General features: G+C 36.1%; 1 protein-coding gene across 3 annotated transcripts in view; it reads left to right on the forward strand.

The window, feature by feature from the left end:
• Positions 1-18,758, forward strand: part of birc6 (baculoviral IAP repeat containing 6) — a 250,266-nt gene that overhangs the window by 21,398 nt on the left and 210,110 nt on the right. For 2 of the 3 annotated variants that reach the window (XM_039739062.1, XM_039739063.1), the window contains exons 2-8: positions 11,465-11,646; positions 12,787-12,924; positions 15,860-16,053; positions 16,366-16,486; positions 17,308-17,390; positions 18,124-18,346; positions 18,503-18,666. In XM_039739062.1, the coding sequence (XP_039594996.1) occupies positions 11,465-11,646; positions 12,787-12,924; positions 15,860-16,053; positions 16,366-16,486; positions 17,308-17,390; positions 18,124-18,346; positions 18,503-18,666 (1,105 nt within the window). The remainder of the gene's footprint in view (positions 1-11,464; positions 11,647-12,786; positions 12,925-15,859; positions 16,054-16,365; positions 16,487-17,307; positions 17,391-18,123; positions 18,347-18,502; positions 18,667-18,758) is intronic. The other variant, XM_039739064.1, reaches the window with a different exon arrangement.

Here is an 18,758-nt window from a genome sequence, read left to right on the forward strand (position 1 = left end):
GTTTTTGTAGCCTTCTCATGATCTGTGCCTCAGCACAGACCTGTCTCAGCTTTGCAGACAATTCTTCGACCTCATGGTTTGGTCTATGCTCTGGCATGCCTCGTCAAATGTGTGACCTTCTTCAATTCAATTTAATCTTTGATTGAATTTTCAGAATGCTGGAGATGTTTATAGTGTCCTTTATGATAAATACAATTGTGTAGGGTACTCCTTGTGTGATTGTGGGTGTCTGTATTTAGGGTTGTAACGATTAGTTGACGTAATCAATGACGTTGACTACAAAAAATCGTCGACGCGGATTTTTTTATTGTCAACGCGTCATAAACAGAACCTTCAATAGAGGCTCCAGTCACAAAGAACCATGTTGGTTTTTGTAACTGCAATACACTATGTGAACGTCTGGGGGCAGTGTCGTTTGTTATTGTTTGTCAAGACGCACACAGTCCAACCAACACAAGCATCCTGGAGGCAAGGCAAGTTTTAGCGAGTAAAGTTAGTGTCACATGTTAACGTTGATGTTTCCACTATAATGTGTATATCAAGGTTTCAACAATGATAGTTAACCCTTAAACTGACACATACTTGGGGGTTAATGCACCCCTGGACTCCAAATACTTTTTACTTTTTAAGTAAACATCACAATTCACAAAGAAAATGTGAAATTTTAATGGAACACATTTTTTTCATGCAAAGAGCATCACAATTGCTGCAACACTGATCATTTTACACACTGCAAATGAACTGTAAAAACTATAAAAAAAAAACTGCAACAATCTCTTCCTATATATGTTCAATATGCAACTGAAGTCATTGATGAAATTCAGTATATCACCGAGCCAACTGCGCTTGGACTTGCTGCAAACACACAGGGGTAAATGCTGATGATTGCAGGCTCGTCTAGTGCAGAGACAGTGTTGCGGCAGTTCTGCTGGGGCCGGCAGTGGTCATGAGCTGACTGACTGCTCAACGAATATACGGCACTGACTGATCAGCTCCGGAGTGCGGGCAAATTGCACTGAGAAACAACTTTAGCCGGTTGCAGAGTTCAATGAATGTATGTCGCCGAATATATGTAGCCGCATATACTCTGTTTCGGCGTGCTTCCAAATTGCACTGGAAACCGACTCTAGCTGGTTGCGGCGTTCAACAGACGTACTTTTCTGAATATGCTTGCCTCCGATGTGGTGGCAGTAATTACCTTGTTACATATTTTAGTCCGTTATTTTTTTTATTTTGGCATAATATAGTACACAATGTGATAAACTACAACACTTTTCTTTCAGAGTGTGATTATTAAAACATCTTTCTCTGTCTGCAAAATCATTCTTATGTATTCCTGCTACCTCTACTCCCTCTGAGCGTCTCTTCTCAGCAGCTGGGAACATTGCCTCAAAGAAGAGAGCCAGCCTCACACCAGAGCATGTCAAAATGCTCACGTTCCTGCACAGCAATCAGGAATATATGATCTGAATCTTTTATAAACTGTACATTATTGTTTTATTTTATTTGAATTGTAGCTTTATTTAAACTTTTGTACTTTAAGACGCACCAGTGGCCATTTTTGGTTAAGGTAAATGCACTTTTTGTGTTTAAAGACTATGTGCACTTCAGTTTGTATTGTTTAATGTATTTCTTTTTTATTGTGATGATCACACTAATATAAAAACATCTGATTATTTTCAAATTCATGTTTCACTGGTTATTTTAATTTGATTATAATTAATTTTAGTCATGTTAATGCAGAGACATTAGGGTGACATTCACAGGTGGACAGACGTGAGCAGATGAGGTAAAACATGCACTGGAGCCCAGAACAAAATGTGCAACCACAGGTCGCAGGCATCAAAATAGTCAGGCATGAAATAATCGTGACTAATTGGGAAAAAAAAAATGAAAGATTATTTGACTACCAAAATAATCATTAGTTGCAGCCCTATCTGTATGAATGCTTTGTGTGATGAACCGCTGCCTGTCCAGAGCTGTTAATTTGCCCTGCACCAAGTGCTGCTGAGATGGACTCTTGTTAAATTTCCAGGTAGCGCGATGCTCAGTTGATTTAAGCCGGTTTAAGAATGTTACATTTATCACAAGCTTCACATTAAGTGTTTTTTGAAAATTCTCATTTTAGAGGTCTGAAATGACATTTGCACCAATGCAAATTCTAATCAGAGATATCAGTAATTACATTTTTGGTTTGGATGTGTGCAGAGGAAAGATGCTGATTACATTGGGAGAAGGATGCTAAGGATAGAGCTGCCAAGGAAGAGGAATAGGGGAAGGCCTAGGAGGAGGTTTATGGATAATGTGAGAGAGGACATGCAGGTGATGGGGGCAACAGAACAAGATGCAGAGGACAGAAAGATATGGAAGAAGATGATCCGCTGTGGCAACCTCTAATGGGAGCAGCTGAAAGAAGAAGAATATATCACTAATTACATTTTGGCGAGTGAGAATTGAAGTTTGATTTCTCTGCTGTATTTTAATTAAGTGCATCAAAAAAGTAAAGATAGTTGAAATTCAAAATATGACTGGTCAAGATATTACTAGGAATGATGAATCAAATATCAATTTTCAAATACGATTTGAATCTATTTAAAAAATCTTGAAACGCAAAATGACATTTGAATGTGTGAGAGCTATTTTACCTTTTGATAATTTCAGCGTCAGCCATGCTGTTAAACATTTTGGTATTTTAAAGAATATTATTTTGCACATCCCTTCCATGTTCAGCCTTTTTCATATTTGTGTGTAGCAGGAAAGCCGTGCAGAGGTGATTTTTTTTTTAAAAAAATACGCCTTGCACACCCTAAAACCGCATTCTATCCTGATCATGTTTGCTGTTGAAACATAAGGTTATTCATTGCTAGCTTTTAAACAGTCAGTACAACAAGCAAACAGTAGTTGGTTCCCTTTTTAATTTAAAACAATGGAAAATAACTTCCGTATTTCTAAATCTCCCTTCTGCAATTTTATCGTCTCAATATTTGCCCCTTTAAAGAGCCTTTTCAATGATCAGAATGCTCATTTTAATTTCTTTAGCCAACACAGACTTCATCTTATTTGGCTACTGTTGTATGATGCATTGCCTGAAATTAACAGTTGAATCTAAAACTTATTCTGGTCATCTATACACACATCTATTCTCCATTTGTACTTCATGTTCTAAAGGGGGAAAAAAAGTATTTTTGTTCCTTAGCTGCTTGCTTTTGTCTGATCAGGTGTCCCACAGACATTGTCTACCATCCATCAGAGATGACTATTTTAATCTACTTCTAGAACTAACTGCATGTAGCCTATGCTTCTTGTGCCTTGATTTAAAATGCTGTTCTATACTATTTATTAACTTAGTACTTTCCCATTTAATTTTTTTTTTAACATTTTATACATATTGATTTTTTTCTTTGAATAAGTAATAGGAATGCTTGGTGATTATCAGTCTTTATGCCACCAGTTCACTTTGTGATTAAGTATCTGGACAACCATATCCAGTATTGTTCAAGTTCAAAAGCGGGTAGATACCTCTTCGTGTTAGGACCACAGGCAAGTAGCCCTTGCATCCCACATCGTGAACACCTCTGACAAGCTGGTCCTAAACTATACGAGTACTGTTGTGAAAGACCATGAGATAAAGATTGTTGTGCAGGATGCGATTCTTTATCCATGAGGCTTTTTCCCCAGCAGGCAGTATAACAGGATTGTGTTTTTTTTATTTCTTCAGTGCCTTCAATACCATTCAGCCATCCCTGTTAAAGAGCAATCTCAGGGATGTGCAGGTAGATAAGCCTGTAGTCCTGAATAATGGACTATCTGTCTAGCAGACTACAGTTTATGAAGTTCAAAGACTGTATCTATAGTATGGATGTGAGCAGCGCTGGAGTACAATGAAGAACAGTTCTGTCACTTTTCCAATTTTCCCTGTAAACCTCAGACTATAAATATAACACTAAGTCATGTCACTTGCAGCAATTTCTATATGATTCTGCACTTGTTGGGTGCATTGAGAAGGGGAATGAGACAGAAGGTATGAGTCAGGTGGAGAACCTTGTTTGTTGGTGCATAGAGAATTGTCTGAATTTCATTATCTGCAAAGCCAGGGAACTAGTTACTAACTTGCACTGCACCAAAGAGCTTCTATACTTGGTCATTATTCATGGTGGATGTGGAGGTGGTGCACTGCTGCAGATACTTAAGGGTATAAAGCAATGACAGGCTGGACTGGTCTAGTAACTAGAACTATACAAAAATGGGCAGATAAAGTTTTTTTTTCTCCCTTTGGAGACTTTGTTGCTTTAATGGGCATAATGACGTCTTTTACATGTTCTACAACTCAGTGATAGCCAGAGTAAAATTTCTTTGCTGTAGTATGTTGGGCTCACAAAATTACTTCAAGAGTGGCCCAATTAATTAATGAGCTGATTAAGTAGGCAGGCTCAGTTAAGGGATGCACTGTCAACCCCCTTGAAGTAGTAGTGAAAAAGAGAACTAACAGAACTGATGGCCCTTATGAACAAAGCTACACATCCTCTCTGACACATTAACACCGATCACTTTTAATTAGCAAAATAATCAGCAAATGTGCATCAAGGAACGCTACCGGGACTCCTTTTATACCAACAGCAATATGCCTTGCTAATGCCTCACTATGGCTGCTCTCATCATTAATCAAGTTTTTTTATTTATTTATTTTTTTTTAATATCTGAGGACAGGGATGGTGGTTATTGTTTGTCATAGTATTTCTTCTGCTTCTGTAAAAAGCTACATTTTACCGTGAGGAAATTTAAAGATCTCTCTGTTTTCCTGGAGAAATATATATAATGACTTGTATCTTCTCCTGCAGTACATTTAATTGAAGATTGCACTTTAAAATGTTCGAAAGTCATAAGTGATTTTTTTTCCCCGTTCCAGGTTCTTGTACATATTAGAAATAAAAAAATGTGGCATGAACTGTGCTTGAACAGAGTGCCATTTAAGTTGCAGGGCACAAATCATTTATTTAAGCATTTAATGCTTTTTGGGGGCACATTTAGCAAAAGAAGTAAATAATAATAAAAATTTTGTAAAAATGCTATATTATTGGCTTTCTTGCTATTGTAATACAACTTATACTAGAACATATAGCACCCACAGTTTTTCAACCTACCAGCTTATTTTTAATATGAACATTCGAATCTGAACTTTTCACTAATTTAACCGGCCTAATAATCAAAATGATTTTTAATTGAAGACTCCATTGAAGTAAAGGGGGTGTCAGTTTTAACTAGGGTGTACTTCAAATACAAATATATAAATACAGTACAATGTTGACTAATCAAAAATGTAATTTCAGATATTAAAAATGGAACTTGGCATAATTAGGAATTAGCATGAGATCTTAAATGTTAAATTGGCCTTCCATATTCATGTCTTTTGTGGTTTAGCTTTAAAGATGTTGGTTCAATTCAAGAAGTGGTTTTAGATTTTATTGAAAAGTTGCTTTAATGCATTAGTCCTGCAACATAGTAGGAAATGTTCTTGTTGATATCTGCTTTCATGTGTTTATCACAATATAATATGTACCTCAATATTTTATTCACAGTGCTATTTCAGTATGTCTTTGCCTATTATTTTAGTAATTAGCAAGGGAATCCTAATGTTCTTGTAGAGGAAGTGTTTGTGGCAGTGAACTGTGGTGTTCTAGTTTAATATTCCAGTCAAAAATGATCATACAAACCCTCTATTCTTTGTAGTTTTGCCTGAGATTTACAGAGAATGGGGATAACAAAATTCCTGATACAATTGGTCTTAGCAGTGACCAATGCTGGACAATTACCAAACACTATCAAACATCTATTAAAAAAAATATCAAAATTACTCATGAGACATAATTCATGTCAGATAACCAGTTGAATGCTCAAATTGTCCCTAAGGAATGTCTCCTTACTAAAATATTATTAAGTCAAAATTTGATTGAAAGTAGACATTGCTGATACGTAACCAAGCGTTTTAATTAAACACACACGTAATACATATGTCAGTAGTCCTGACCGGTAAGAGCTCAATCATTGGCTGCTTCATGCGATGTTAGATTTGTAGTAGTCTAAAAGATTTGTGCAACTAGAGATTTAAATTAAACAAAGGCATATGAAAACACACTTCACATTCTTCTCTAAGCACGTTTTTATCTTCCATATAAATTTCATCATCACCGGTACCCTTGTTATAACATTCAAGTAGCTTTTAGGTAATGCGTTTTGTTTGTGCAAACTTTTTTTTTTTTTTATTCATGAATTGGCATCTTTATCAATTTTATGGTATACCACAGGTTTGAAAAATACTGTGGAAGTGACATCTCTTTGAGTAGTCTTTGCACTCAGTGCAATGTGAGTGTGAGCATTGTCGTGAAGCAGAAGAGGGAGATTTGACATGAGTCCTTGCTGCTCTCCCTTGATTGACTGCAGCAAATGGAAAAGCAAAGCAGTTTGGTGTTGACAGATTTTATTAAATCCTCGGCAAGTGCTACAGCAGATCATCAGTATTGACCAGTTATTTAGAATACCCAGCCTTTCAAAAGTACAATTCAAACCATGAGAATGTTTTTGTGTCTGAAGTAATGATAGTGTCAAGTTGAGGCCTTTCACATTACATAACCATTCCAACAAGGCAATTGCTGCATGCTCCAGTGACCATCAGTTGCGCAGTATGACATACCCAGTCACTCGGTCTAACCAGTCTGTGACGCACCCTGACAAAATCAAACTGGTCGGATTTTGTCAAGTATTATGGATGGGATCTGTGTACATGCGTGCGGACAGCCAGAGTGTTCATCCAGAATACAGTGCATATAATGCAGCTGCGAGGAATAAGAAACCTAGTATGCCCGCTAGGGGTCACTTTTGCCCCTTTAACCCAACAGACACACACAGGACACAGGGTAAAAGCACCAAGAAGTATTTTCTTAAACAGTGCCCTCCAAGCACCACATTCACAATAAACAGGGCAGTAAATGAAGCACAAACACAAATCTTCTCTTTTCTCTTTCTTCTCCGCACCTCCCAGTAAGCTTCATCCACCTCGACCCAACTCTGGCTTGCCTGCTGGGTGTTCTGTAGTCCTTTATATATTGTCTGACCCGGAAGTGCTTTTGTTCTTCTATTCACGTGACTTGTCAGCACTTCTGAGTCAGATGGAGGACTTGAGTTTTCTGCAGCCCTGAACTGCTTCTGAATTTCTGTCCTCGTGACTTACAAGTACTTCCGGACTATGAGGGGAAGTATGACTCCCCAGGTCCTCTTGAAGCGTCTCCTGGCGACACCACGGTACCCAGCAGGGCTGTGAAGCTGAACTCCAGATACCATGGTGCCCTGCGAAAGTCCGGGGCACCACTATTCTGCAGGGAAGTCTCCATCTAGCATCTTTGGGGAGGCAGTGTCTAAAAGTAGCTGCCTTCCCCCATCCTTCCATTCTTGGGGTGTCTCAGCTGTCCTTTATAATGGATATTTTGGATCTTACAAAAAAGTGAAGCTTGTGTCTGAGATGCCATGACTAAATGGAAAAAGAGAAACAAAAGTGCCAAGACTGAGGTTGTTGTACCTGGGTAACATTCATACAATACTGGCTTTGTCAGGCAGCAAGTTACTGGCTGTAAGAAAAAGGGCAGAGTTCATGATATTTTGGGAATGTGAAGTTATATTAGAAAGTCGTCACGGAGTGTCTAAATTTGCCATCCTCTAGGATTTCTAGTTGTTTATCTGACATCCTCAGGTGACAAGATCAGCAAGTTCAGTTGTCGAGTTTTACGTTCTCTGTGCCTAGAATTTGTGTAATATGCCACTGGCTTTAGGTAACTAGGTTTAACAAATCCTTATGGAATTATCAGATCAAGAAAAATAGTTTATTTTCACAATCTGATGTTATAATAGTCTTGAGATATTCAATAAATTTACAAATTTACATTTTTTTTTTCCCCCAGTCCCATTAGATTAACCCATTGGTGGACATCCGTGAAACATTGCTATTCAATAGAGTTTCAAGTGCTCAGTGGGGCATCTGTAGTGCTGCTTAACACTAGAATTACCAAAGCCTACGAAGAAACCCGTAAATCCAGCCCACCTTAAATCCCTTTGCACCTCTCCTTCAGCATCTTTTGTCCTGTAAATGTGCTAAGCAGCAAGCATCCTGCTGTTCTGTCCCCCTAACACCACAGAACATGCACAAAGTTCTTCCAGCTCTTACCTTGATGATCTGGGAGTGAAATGCTGGAGTTTTAGAGTGGAAATAATATTGTTATTTGGAACACATGCATTTCATGTGTCTTCCGTTTCTACAATAATCTGAGCAAGGCATAGCTTGGAGAACTTTGTGCACGTTCTGCGGCGATGGGGGAATGGAATAGCAGGCTGCCTGTCTTTATCCGCACATTTACAGGACAAAAGATGCTGATGGAGAGGTGCGAAGGGATTTAAGGTGAGCCAGATTTACAAGTTTTTTCGTAGGCTCTGGTAATTCTAGTGTTAACCTCCCACTGGACACCCTCACAGACATTACCCTTTTCAGTTTCGTCTCATTTTGGTCATTTGGGACTTGTTTTAAATCTGGTTCTTTGCTTTTGCCAATTGCTGTGTGTTCAAATACAAAAACGTAATGTATCAAGGCTATGAAATTAAATAATAAATTAACTTTTGACTCTTATTGATGGAGTTCAAAGATGTTGTGTGATTTCCTGAAAAAAAGCATTTTTATTTCCTCCCTTGTATCTTATGTTGCTAGGTTAAAAAAGATAAAATTAATGAATATCGTTTTAAAACTATTAGGCTCGGACACTGTGTACATGGAGGCTTAGTAATTGGCTTTATTTGGAAGCAGCAGTTTAATGTCGTTTAACACTGTAGGTTAGGAAACCAAGCTGTGTTTTCCTTGAGGAGTGACATTTGTAAAAGCCATGGCTAACTTGTGTGCAAGGAACAGCCACCGATTGAAGACATTTTTCAATGTTAGAGCACTGAAAAAGTATCTTTTACACATGGAACCTAGGAAATATCTGGGATAACGTGCATGTGAGTTAAACCCCACTGAGACGATCTTATCTCTGGCATTTCTCTTTTTAAAAGTTTTTATTGTATTTATAATATGTGATTTACCAAAAGTTGCACACTATTTTTGATTGGAACTCTTGCTGCTTTTCTTCTTCTTTTCTTCTTCCTCTGCATAGAGAATCACCTGTTTTATTTAATATTTGTACAAAAGAAGCGTAAAACTGACATCTCAGATGTTCAGTTGAAAATGATTCATTTTAAGGTGAATTTCTCCTTTAATGGTATGATTCTGATCTCTGGCCTTTTTAATACATTTTTAAGGTACTTCTTCTATATTGCAACAAATGTTTGACATACGTAATGAATACCTTTTATGCATTCTTAAGGCACATATATTTTTCAACACATTCTGGTTTCATTATTTAATTTGATTTAATATACTGTATATTTTTTATTTTAGCATGTTTGGAAAAATAATTTAGTAATTGGCAACAGTCACTGGTTTATATTTATTTTACCATAAATGTTATTTTAGCATTACTACTACTTGTGGAGTTTGTTTTCAGGTTTGTGTTTTATCGTTTATGTTAATATAGTGAAGAATAAATAAGCTACAATCTAAATTCCCAAGCTGACTCCTGAAACCATTTGTTACACAGACACCCTTTATGAATATTTTATTTGGCTTACTTTTTAAATTCTGGTGGTGTTCTTATGTTCAGTTATAGTTTTAGCATTCTTTGGGCCCTTTTCAAACAAATACAATACATTTACAGTTGAAATGAGTGTGTTAATTCTCTTATAATTCAATATCAATATAAATGTAGGCCTGTGCTGATAGACTGTTATCTGGTGATACACTTTTTACTTGTGTTTGTTTGTGACAAAATTGAACCAATGAATCAGAGGTCCCCTGCATTGGTAAAATGTATTCAAGCCACAGAAATTGAACCATTCATTTTAAAAATGTGCAGGGGTATAAAGAATACATTAACACTACAACACTAAATACCTGGATACGCCAAAGTCCCAATGGTATTGTTGGACAGTATTGGCTTGAGCCACTGTCGGAGTGCCCTCTGGAAAAAAAAAAGACTGTCCCTTAAGGAAGAATAATAAAAAGTAGAGACATTTAAGATGAATATTATTTTGAAGCTAAACCCAAATTCTGCAGTTTGGACTTATTTTGGTTTAAAATCAAATTATAAAGGGTGATATAAACGGTTAGAAGAGGTTATTTTGCCAGCATTGCTTTCAAAAAGCAGTTGTTAAATTGTCATATTTAAAACACTAGCACCCCAGTGCTTTGCTCCTGTTCATTCCCTCCTCTTTATTGTCATCATTCTCATCATCCACATCCAGATTTTTTAAATATCTCACAGTAACTTTATTGTGATTAATTTTTGCAAGCAGTTTTAACTTGTAGCTTTTTGTTTATGTTGTTTTTTTATCCATAGGGTACAGTTTGTAGGGAAGTGTTTACTTTGATAAACATTTCCACCTGAATAGGTTATTTTTAATACAAGTGCCTTATGTGCTTATTCTGTAGGATACTAGTTTTAGTTTAAAAAAAAAAAATCCGTACCTTTTAATGTACATTACAAACAATCCTCTCTCCAACCCTAGCCAGTGCTAGTGTAACTGCTTACTGTCAGTATTTTATGTTGGTTATTCAAAAAAGATCAGTGGCCTACATAAATATAAGTGATGTTTACATTTTAATGCGTGTAGACTTGAGTTTTTATTATGCCAGGGGATTTTTTTTGCTGGCTTGTGCTCTTTTGTGGATTTAAGGATTTTGAAGGATTTAAGGATGTGTAATGCCAGTAAACTAGTTTAAAGTGTCACAGCTTGATTAATTTATAATCAGTGCATTAGCCATTTCCATTGTAATGTTGGGCATTTTTATAAAAGACTGTTTTTTTGTAATAAATAGTGTATGAAGCTTATCCTGGATGCTAAACCAACCTAACATGCACTAATTAAAGATAAACCACTTATTTGTTCTTTAGTTATACTGCTCTTACCCCAAGTGCATTTGGCTGGCATTCTCTCCTTTTCCTGTGTATAATGCCACAACAAATCTTCCTATTTCACCAATGTTGTATGTTAATATTGTGACATTACATCAGTAGGATAACTCATGTTGTGAAAGTGTGCTTTCTATCAAGAATTTTTTTAAAAATAATTTTTCTTTGCTTCTCACTGTTGAAACACGAGGCAAGGTGTCTCCCCTCAGCTGCCTGTATGGCACTCGTCCAACTGTGAAATTAAGGTCTTAAAATTAGTATAGTATTGTATAGCTCGCTACAGATCTAGAATATAAAGTTGCGTCAACAGTCATTTAAAATAATTCCTTACATTCAGTTTGTATGTGTGTGTATAATACATTTTCCTTCATACTTGTTTTTATGCTGTATTTATTCTAATTTATATTTTTTTTTTTCCTCAGCTAAATCAGGTGGACGGGTCAAGTGTCAGTACTTCTCTGCTGTGGATAAGGTTCTGTTTGTAGATGATTATGCTGTAGGATGTAGAAAAGATCTGAATGGGATCCTTTTGTTGGACACTGCTCTGCAAGCACCAGTCACAAAACAGGAAGATGAGGTGCAGCTGGAGATACCAGTCACAGAGGTATGGATAACTTGATTATTTTAGTATATAGGTAAAAGAAAATTAAAAATAAATGGTTGTTTTTCTAAAAGTACCAATTTAAATTGATACCTTAATTTACAACTTTAATTTACAACAAATGTTAAAAGTGACAGCTATAAACATGATTTTCAAATTGTTTTCACCACTATAAATGAAGTCTAATACATTAATGATATAATAAATTAATACATTTTAACACTAGTAACATCATACTTTTGCTCTGTGCTCCTTTATTGGTAACATGTGATTTTCGGTATATCCATGTACAAAATCTAAAGAACATGTAAATGTTTGTCTACATTGAGTTTTTTGCCATGTTGGTATGGTTTAGCTACCATGTGCCAACACAATTGTTTCCTATCACATTCCTAAAAGGTGTACTTAGAGCAAGTTGGTGAACCATCATCACTCATGATGGTAGTGTGCTTTCTGCAGTCACCTGGCATCCCATTCTCTCATACTGCCACTGCAGGTATCGAGTGATCGTTAATGCCAGTTGATTTAGTAGGTGGTGTAAGAGGGTTCAAAGTTTTATAGTTGGTGGAAAGATTAAATGTAATTGTGTTCTTGTAAACGGTATACAATTCGTTAATGCAAAAAAAAAAAAAAAAAATTGCATGAATGAAAAACACTTGAAACATGGTGCTGCGCACGAGGTGCCATATAATGTGCACATATATAAAATGTTATATCTTTTAAAAGCAAATAAGTGAAAGATTTAACTGCAAATAGATAGACAAAAGGCAATATGAAAACCCTAGCTGATCTACTGGACTACCTCAGACTATTCGACTACTCATTAGGTATTGCATTAAAGTACTTCCTTTCCTGTTTTCACTCAGATTTGAATATTTCCTTGTGTTTTCTGGCAAGGGTCATATTTAAACCATGCCTCCAAAATTAAAGGGTAACCCTATTAAGGATAACACGCTGAGACATATGTATTGCACCTCGAAGGCAGTGTTTTGACATTGACTAAAAATTACATTGCTTGAATATTTTTTGTGTTTTAACCATAGAATTCTTGAGTCCCACCTTGTACATTTATTTCTATGTGCTTAGTTATTAGACAAAGACAACATTAAAAATAAAGACATGTATGTGTTTTTGCTTCCCTAGGCCCAACAGATGCTTTCTGCTTGCTTGGAGAAGGTAGATGTTTCTAGCACTGAGGGCTATGATCAGTTCATTTCACAGCTTAAAGATGGTCTGAAAAATACCTCACACGAAACAGCAGCAAATCATAAAGTAGCAAAGGTATGATTGAACTAAAGTTGATTCTCTTTGATTATATAGTGCTAAAATGGTTAAATGTGAAGATTAAATATTGAGGGTTAATAGGGGTCATACATTACTGTTGAGGTGATTTATCATACCATAATATCCCATATTTATTTTATAGGATGTTTGGTATTTAGTAATTCTGGAGTGCATTATATGCCCTGTATTTTGAAAAATGTGGTTATTCATAATATGTCTCATTCTCTCAAATAATTTTTTTATCTAATTTGAATTTAGAAAATTGTTTACTGCTGCTGTATGTATGTGCTAGTACAGTATATAGGCATTTTTTTTTGTTTGTACTGTTTTATTTAAATTGTATTTAGCCTTTTATGCCTAATCCAAATATATGGTGTTTGCTTTATGTAACACCCTTGTTAGTCATTCTTTTAAGACCCACTCTGATAAAGTCTGAAGTGCTGTCAAGAGCTACATCTGCTGCTGTTTTAATGTTACCAGTACTACAGAAGAAGCTGTCATTGTATGAATCTGTCATTGTTGACATTCTTTACTAGAAAAATCCATTCTTCATTACCTCTGAGCATACAGCTCTTGACGGTATTTACAAAAATCTCCATTTCTCTGGGTTGAAATTGTGTAATGTGGACAAAAAGCAAAACCATAAAATGTAAACTAATGTCTGCATTTTTAAACATCTAAATGTGAATGGTGCCTTATCTAAACCTCAGACATTTGTGTTGAACTGTGTGTTATCACCATACCTAGATGGAAAGAGCTGTTTGAGGTGTTCAGAAAGATGGTTGCAGATGCCTATAAGTCCTGGGAAGGATTTAAAAAAATCTCTGAATAGTTAGTAGTCAAACATTCCTCTCTCCAGAAGGTCATCTACTAGTGGAGAAGATTTCAAATCACTACCAACTTGTCTAGTCCAGGTTGTCCCAGAAAATTCATCCTGAGAGTGAACACAGAATGTTGAAAGAAGTCTCTGAGAACCCCAGATTTTTATAATGTGATCTACAGCTAGCCCTTGTCACTGTTGTCAGAGTGCATGAGTCTACTATTAGGAAGAGACTGCTGAAATTAGTTAACTGTACATGTGAGTTATGCCAAGAGGAACATTTGCTGAAAGACCTTCAGGACAAGGCTAAAGTTTGACCATGAAAGCTTAATCAAAGACCAGGACACTGAAGCAATGTGCTCTGGACAGATGTCTGAACAATCAGTTATTTGGCCACAGTACAAGAAGGTATGATTGATGAAAATTTAAAATGGCATTTGACCAGAAAAACCTGATGCCACTGTACCATATGTTGTGTGGTGGAAATGTTTTGGTTTGAGAAAGCTTTGCTGCTAAAGGGCCTGGGCAGCTGGCCATCATAGAATATTCTCTGAATTCTTCATTTTACTAGAGAGTGCTTGAGGATAATGTGAGACCACCTGTCAGAAGATTAAAGCTGAAGTGAAAGTGGAGCTTACATCATTTAATTGACCTTAAACATACCTGCAAATTAAACCAAAGGAATTGCTGGGTAATGGAATGACTAAGTCAAAGCTTGGGTTTAAATCCCATTGAGATGCTGGGGGATGATTTCAAGCTAGCGGCGCATGCAAGACACCTCTCAATTATTGGAGAGATGAAAGAATTCTGAATGGAGGAGTGAGGAAAAAAACTTTCCAGTCAATTTCAGAGACTGACATACAGTTTATAGGGAGCGATACTTGCTATTATAGTCAAGGGTGGACATCACTTTTTCCACAGACAGAAATGGCATATTTGTTCATTTTTCATTGAATACATTATTATATAAGGAGAAATAGGATTTTTTTTCCCCAATTACATCACCTTTATCTAAAAAAAAAAAAAAAAAAAATCCTGTTTTGATATACCGCTATTCAAATGTAAAAAAAAAATTCTGTGTTCTGTTATCTGTCTTTAATTGCTTGCTTCATCTTGTTTTGCTTAAGTGCTGTGGTTGCCATTCTTTTTTTGTGTCTCTAACAGTACCAAAGGACACTGCCCAAGCCTCTTCAGGAGTGTGCCTTCCTATTACCTTCTTCTGCATCTCTTATTAAACTATAGTTTTTAAAATAATTGTTGATCTTATTCTGTGGCTTCATGCCAAACTTAGTGTGTCACAATTTCAAAGTTTTCTTAAGTAAAGGATGATTTTTTTTTTTTGTAATTTTTTTGACAGATCGTTAGCCCATATGCCAAGTTCAAATTTATTGTCAAATGTCAGAATACAGTGGAATTCTTACTTGCATGTCTGACTAACTTGGAACGCACTAACTCTGTAGGCAGCATGATCAGCAAGTATTATTAGTTTAAAGTCCAGCTTGCAACCTTTGCCTCCCTTCTTTCCCAAATGTCTTTAAGTCAAAGAAGAGTAAAACCTCTTTGTTAAATCATTTATCAACTAATGAAGCCATTTGTTTTAAGTGTAATTTTTTTTTAAAGCACTTTCAGATTTCTTCTTTTTTAAAATAATGATTACAACTAGTTTAAGTATGCCACTTAAATGGTTTTCATGCTACTAATTAATAGATGTCTGTTACCTGTTGGATTTAACTGTTACCATATACGATTTAAGCATTCAATTCATTGATGTCATAAGGATTTTGGCATGATTAGAAAAGCATTTGGAAGGTGAGAGGATACTTCTGTATCTCGATTGAGGGGTTGACTGTATGAGTGGAGAAGTGGCTCTAATTTATACCTCTCCCTGCATCTGAGGTGTTGCCTGCTGTACTCTAGGTGGTTCGTCTTGTGGTGGGTGCAGCAATGTGCTGTCTGCTCTGGTGTCTAAGTCCCAGGCGTGTTTATATTGTGGAAGTAGCCTAACTGTTCATTGCTTTGCTTTGTACACATTATAACATTGCATAGTATTGTAGTTTTTACTTTATTTTGTAATTTGTTTATATTTATAACTTTTTTTTTTTTTTTTTTTAGTGGGCAACAGTAACTTTCCATCTTCCACATCATGTGCTAAAATCCAATGCGAGTGCCATTGTGAATGAATTGAAGAAGATAAATCAGAATGTCGCTGCCTTATCTGTGGCCTCATCAATAATGGACAGATTATCCTACCTCTTACCAAGCGCACGGCCTGAGCTGGGGGTTGGCCCAGGGCGATCTGTAGATAGGTAATAACATAAGTTACTTCTTCACATCAACTCTTCATAGACTCACAAATGATATTAAGTGTAAACACACGCTAAGGAGATGCGGTTTGGATCTGCTGCTGAGCTGCGTGTTCTGCTTGTCATGCTGTTCGTTGATCATTTAAAAGACTGTACAGCAGCTGTCCTTATGTCTTACTGCCTTGTCTTGTGGGATACTAGTGTCTCTGAGAAAATCACGTATCTTCTTCTTCCAAGCCTTGCAAAATTGTTTTTTTTATAATAGAGAGAAATAAGCAAAAAACTTCTTTTTTTTTTTTTTTTTAACCTTTTCAGATCCTTAATGTACAGTGAAGCGAACAGAAGAGAGACTTTTACATCATGGCCCCATGTAGGATACAGGTGGGCACAGCCTGATCCAATGGCCCAAGCTGGATTTTACCATCAGGTAGGCAGTGTAAGGACCCTGTATTTTACATACTTTTTTTCATTAGAATAGGACATAATATCATGTCACTGTATGACATCCATAGATTTAATGCATTTTGTCTAATTTCTTTATTAGTAAGTGGGATTAATGAGATATGCTTGGTTAATTCATTTTGCTCCCCTAAATATGGCACTATCTCAGTTATTGTTTCTTGCCAGATTGGACTGAACTTTTTCAGTTTGCTCTTGGATTTCAGAGAGGTGACAGGAAATAAAGAACACAAACCTTGATCCTTACACTGTTTTTTTTTTTTTTTTTTTTAAACTAAACGCTGGCCCTTTTCTGTAATCAACTACTGTTTTAATCTTTAGTCTCTGGGTGATGCATGTACATTTTTGAATATCATAGCACTGTGAACACATTACTATAAACGTAAATGTGTATAATTAGACTTCCAAATGAAGTATTTTATCCAAACATTATTTTTAGAACAAGTAAGAGCAAATGTCTTAAATGAAATTTTATGTTAATGTAACAAAAGTTTTCACCTTTAATTTTGAAGCAACGTAGAATCTTTTCATTGCCTCAACATTTTAGGTTAGTTGGTTAATTTTTTGTTATGAATTTTTCTTTGTTCTGGCTCGTCCCTCTGTTTTTAGAAACTACTTGGTCCAATTTTTACTCGTTACTTCTGAGACATGGAAAATGAATAGAATGTAATTGTGGAGCTTTTTGGATAAATAAGTAGAAATAAAAGAAAATTTGAAACCAGAGGCTTTGTGTTTTGTGAGTAAATGTACGCTGCCTTAATTTTAATGCACTTTATTCATTTATTTTTTTTATTTTAGCCAGCCTCTACAGGTGATGACCGGGCGATGTGTTTCACTTGTAGTGTGTGCTTAGTGTGTTGGGAGCCTACAGATGAACCTTGGTATGTTAAGCATGATTTCTTATACTCAGAAACTTTAGGACACATTTAATTTGTGATATGTTAAATATTTAAAAGTATGTAAAGGGAAGTGCCATGGCAGCACATGATACTGGGTTTGAATCTTAGCCTCATTACTCTCTGTGTGTAGTTTTGTAAATTCACTACTTGTCTGCATTACTCTGGCTAGTTGGTGTCTCTAAATTGGCACACTGTGAACGAGTGTGCATATCATATGTAAATGTGATATATAGGTTCACTGTCCTGGGTGATCTGCTGCCTTAGAGCATTTGAGCATTTCCTGGAATCTTATTTAAGCAAATTTGAAAATCAGTTGTTATAAAGGTATGTGTTACTAAATTGGATTGAGGTTGGCTGATTTTTTTTTTTTCTTTTCAACAATTATAACTTTAACTGTTTGTTAATTGAACGTGGTGTGATACTTGGGTTGTTTTCCTTCTACTTGTTTAGAAAGTGTTACATTAATTGGTGACTCTCAATTGGCCTAGTATTAATAAATGTACTTATATGATATGAATGTATCTTTTGATATATTTGGCACTTTATGACTAACGTTGGTTCCTATGTTGTGTATTATGAACCTAGGATAGACTCCAGCACCTTAATTCTAGAATTGGATTAAGTAGGTTAAAAATTAGCATAGATATATCCTGTTTCATTTTGTGGAAAACATGTTTCTGTGTATTTTACCATTTTAACACTTATTGTGCTACAGGTCTGAACATGAGAGACATTCCCCAAATTGTCCCTTTGTTAAAGGTGAACATACCCAGAATGTACCCCTTTCTGTAACACTGGCAACAAGTCCAGCCCAGTTTCCGAGCACAGAAGGCACAGACAAGATAGCATGCTACGGGTTTGGGAGCTGTCCACACTTCCTTGCTGCTGCTACAAAACGTGGGAAAATTTGTGTGTGGGATGTATCAAAGATGATGAAGGTATGATGCTGTTTTGCTATATCTGATGGTTATTTAACATTCAGTATCTTGAATTACTTTGTCCTTTAAACTAAATTAACTAATGAAATAAAATGCTTATTACTTTAGTCTGAGGAACCAAGGCATTGAAACTACATGTCCTTTTGTTTGTTGCAGGTGCACTTGAAATTTGAGGTCAATCCATATGATCCAGCAATTGTACGGCAGCTTATTTTGTCAGGTTGTGAGCAGGGAGTAGGAACAGAGTCCAGAAGACCAACATTAGCCTGGTTAGAAGATTCTTCTAGCTGTTCAGATATACCAAAACTTGAAGGAGACAGGTAAAAATGTTCCTGAAATTTACTGTTCAGGTTCAATCTTGTTCAGGCCATTATTCATATTTAATAGTTGTTTTACTTATAAATAGCATGTC

Source organism: Polypterus senegalus, chromosome 16 (genome assembly GCF_016835505.1).
Source record: "Polypterus senegalus isolate Bchr_013 chromosome 16, ASM1683550v1, whole genome shotgun sequence".
Classification (NCBI taxonomy): Eukaryota; Metazoa; Chordata; class Cladistia; order Polypteriformes; family Polypteridae; genus Polypterus; species Polypterus senegalus.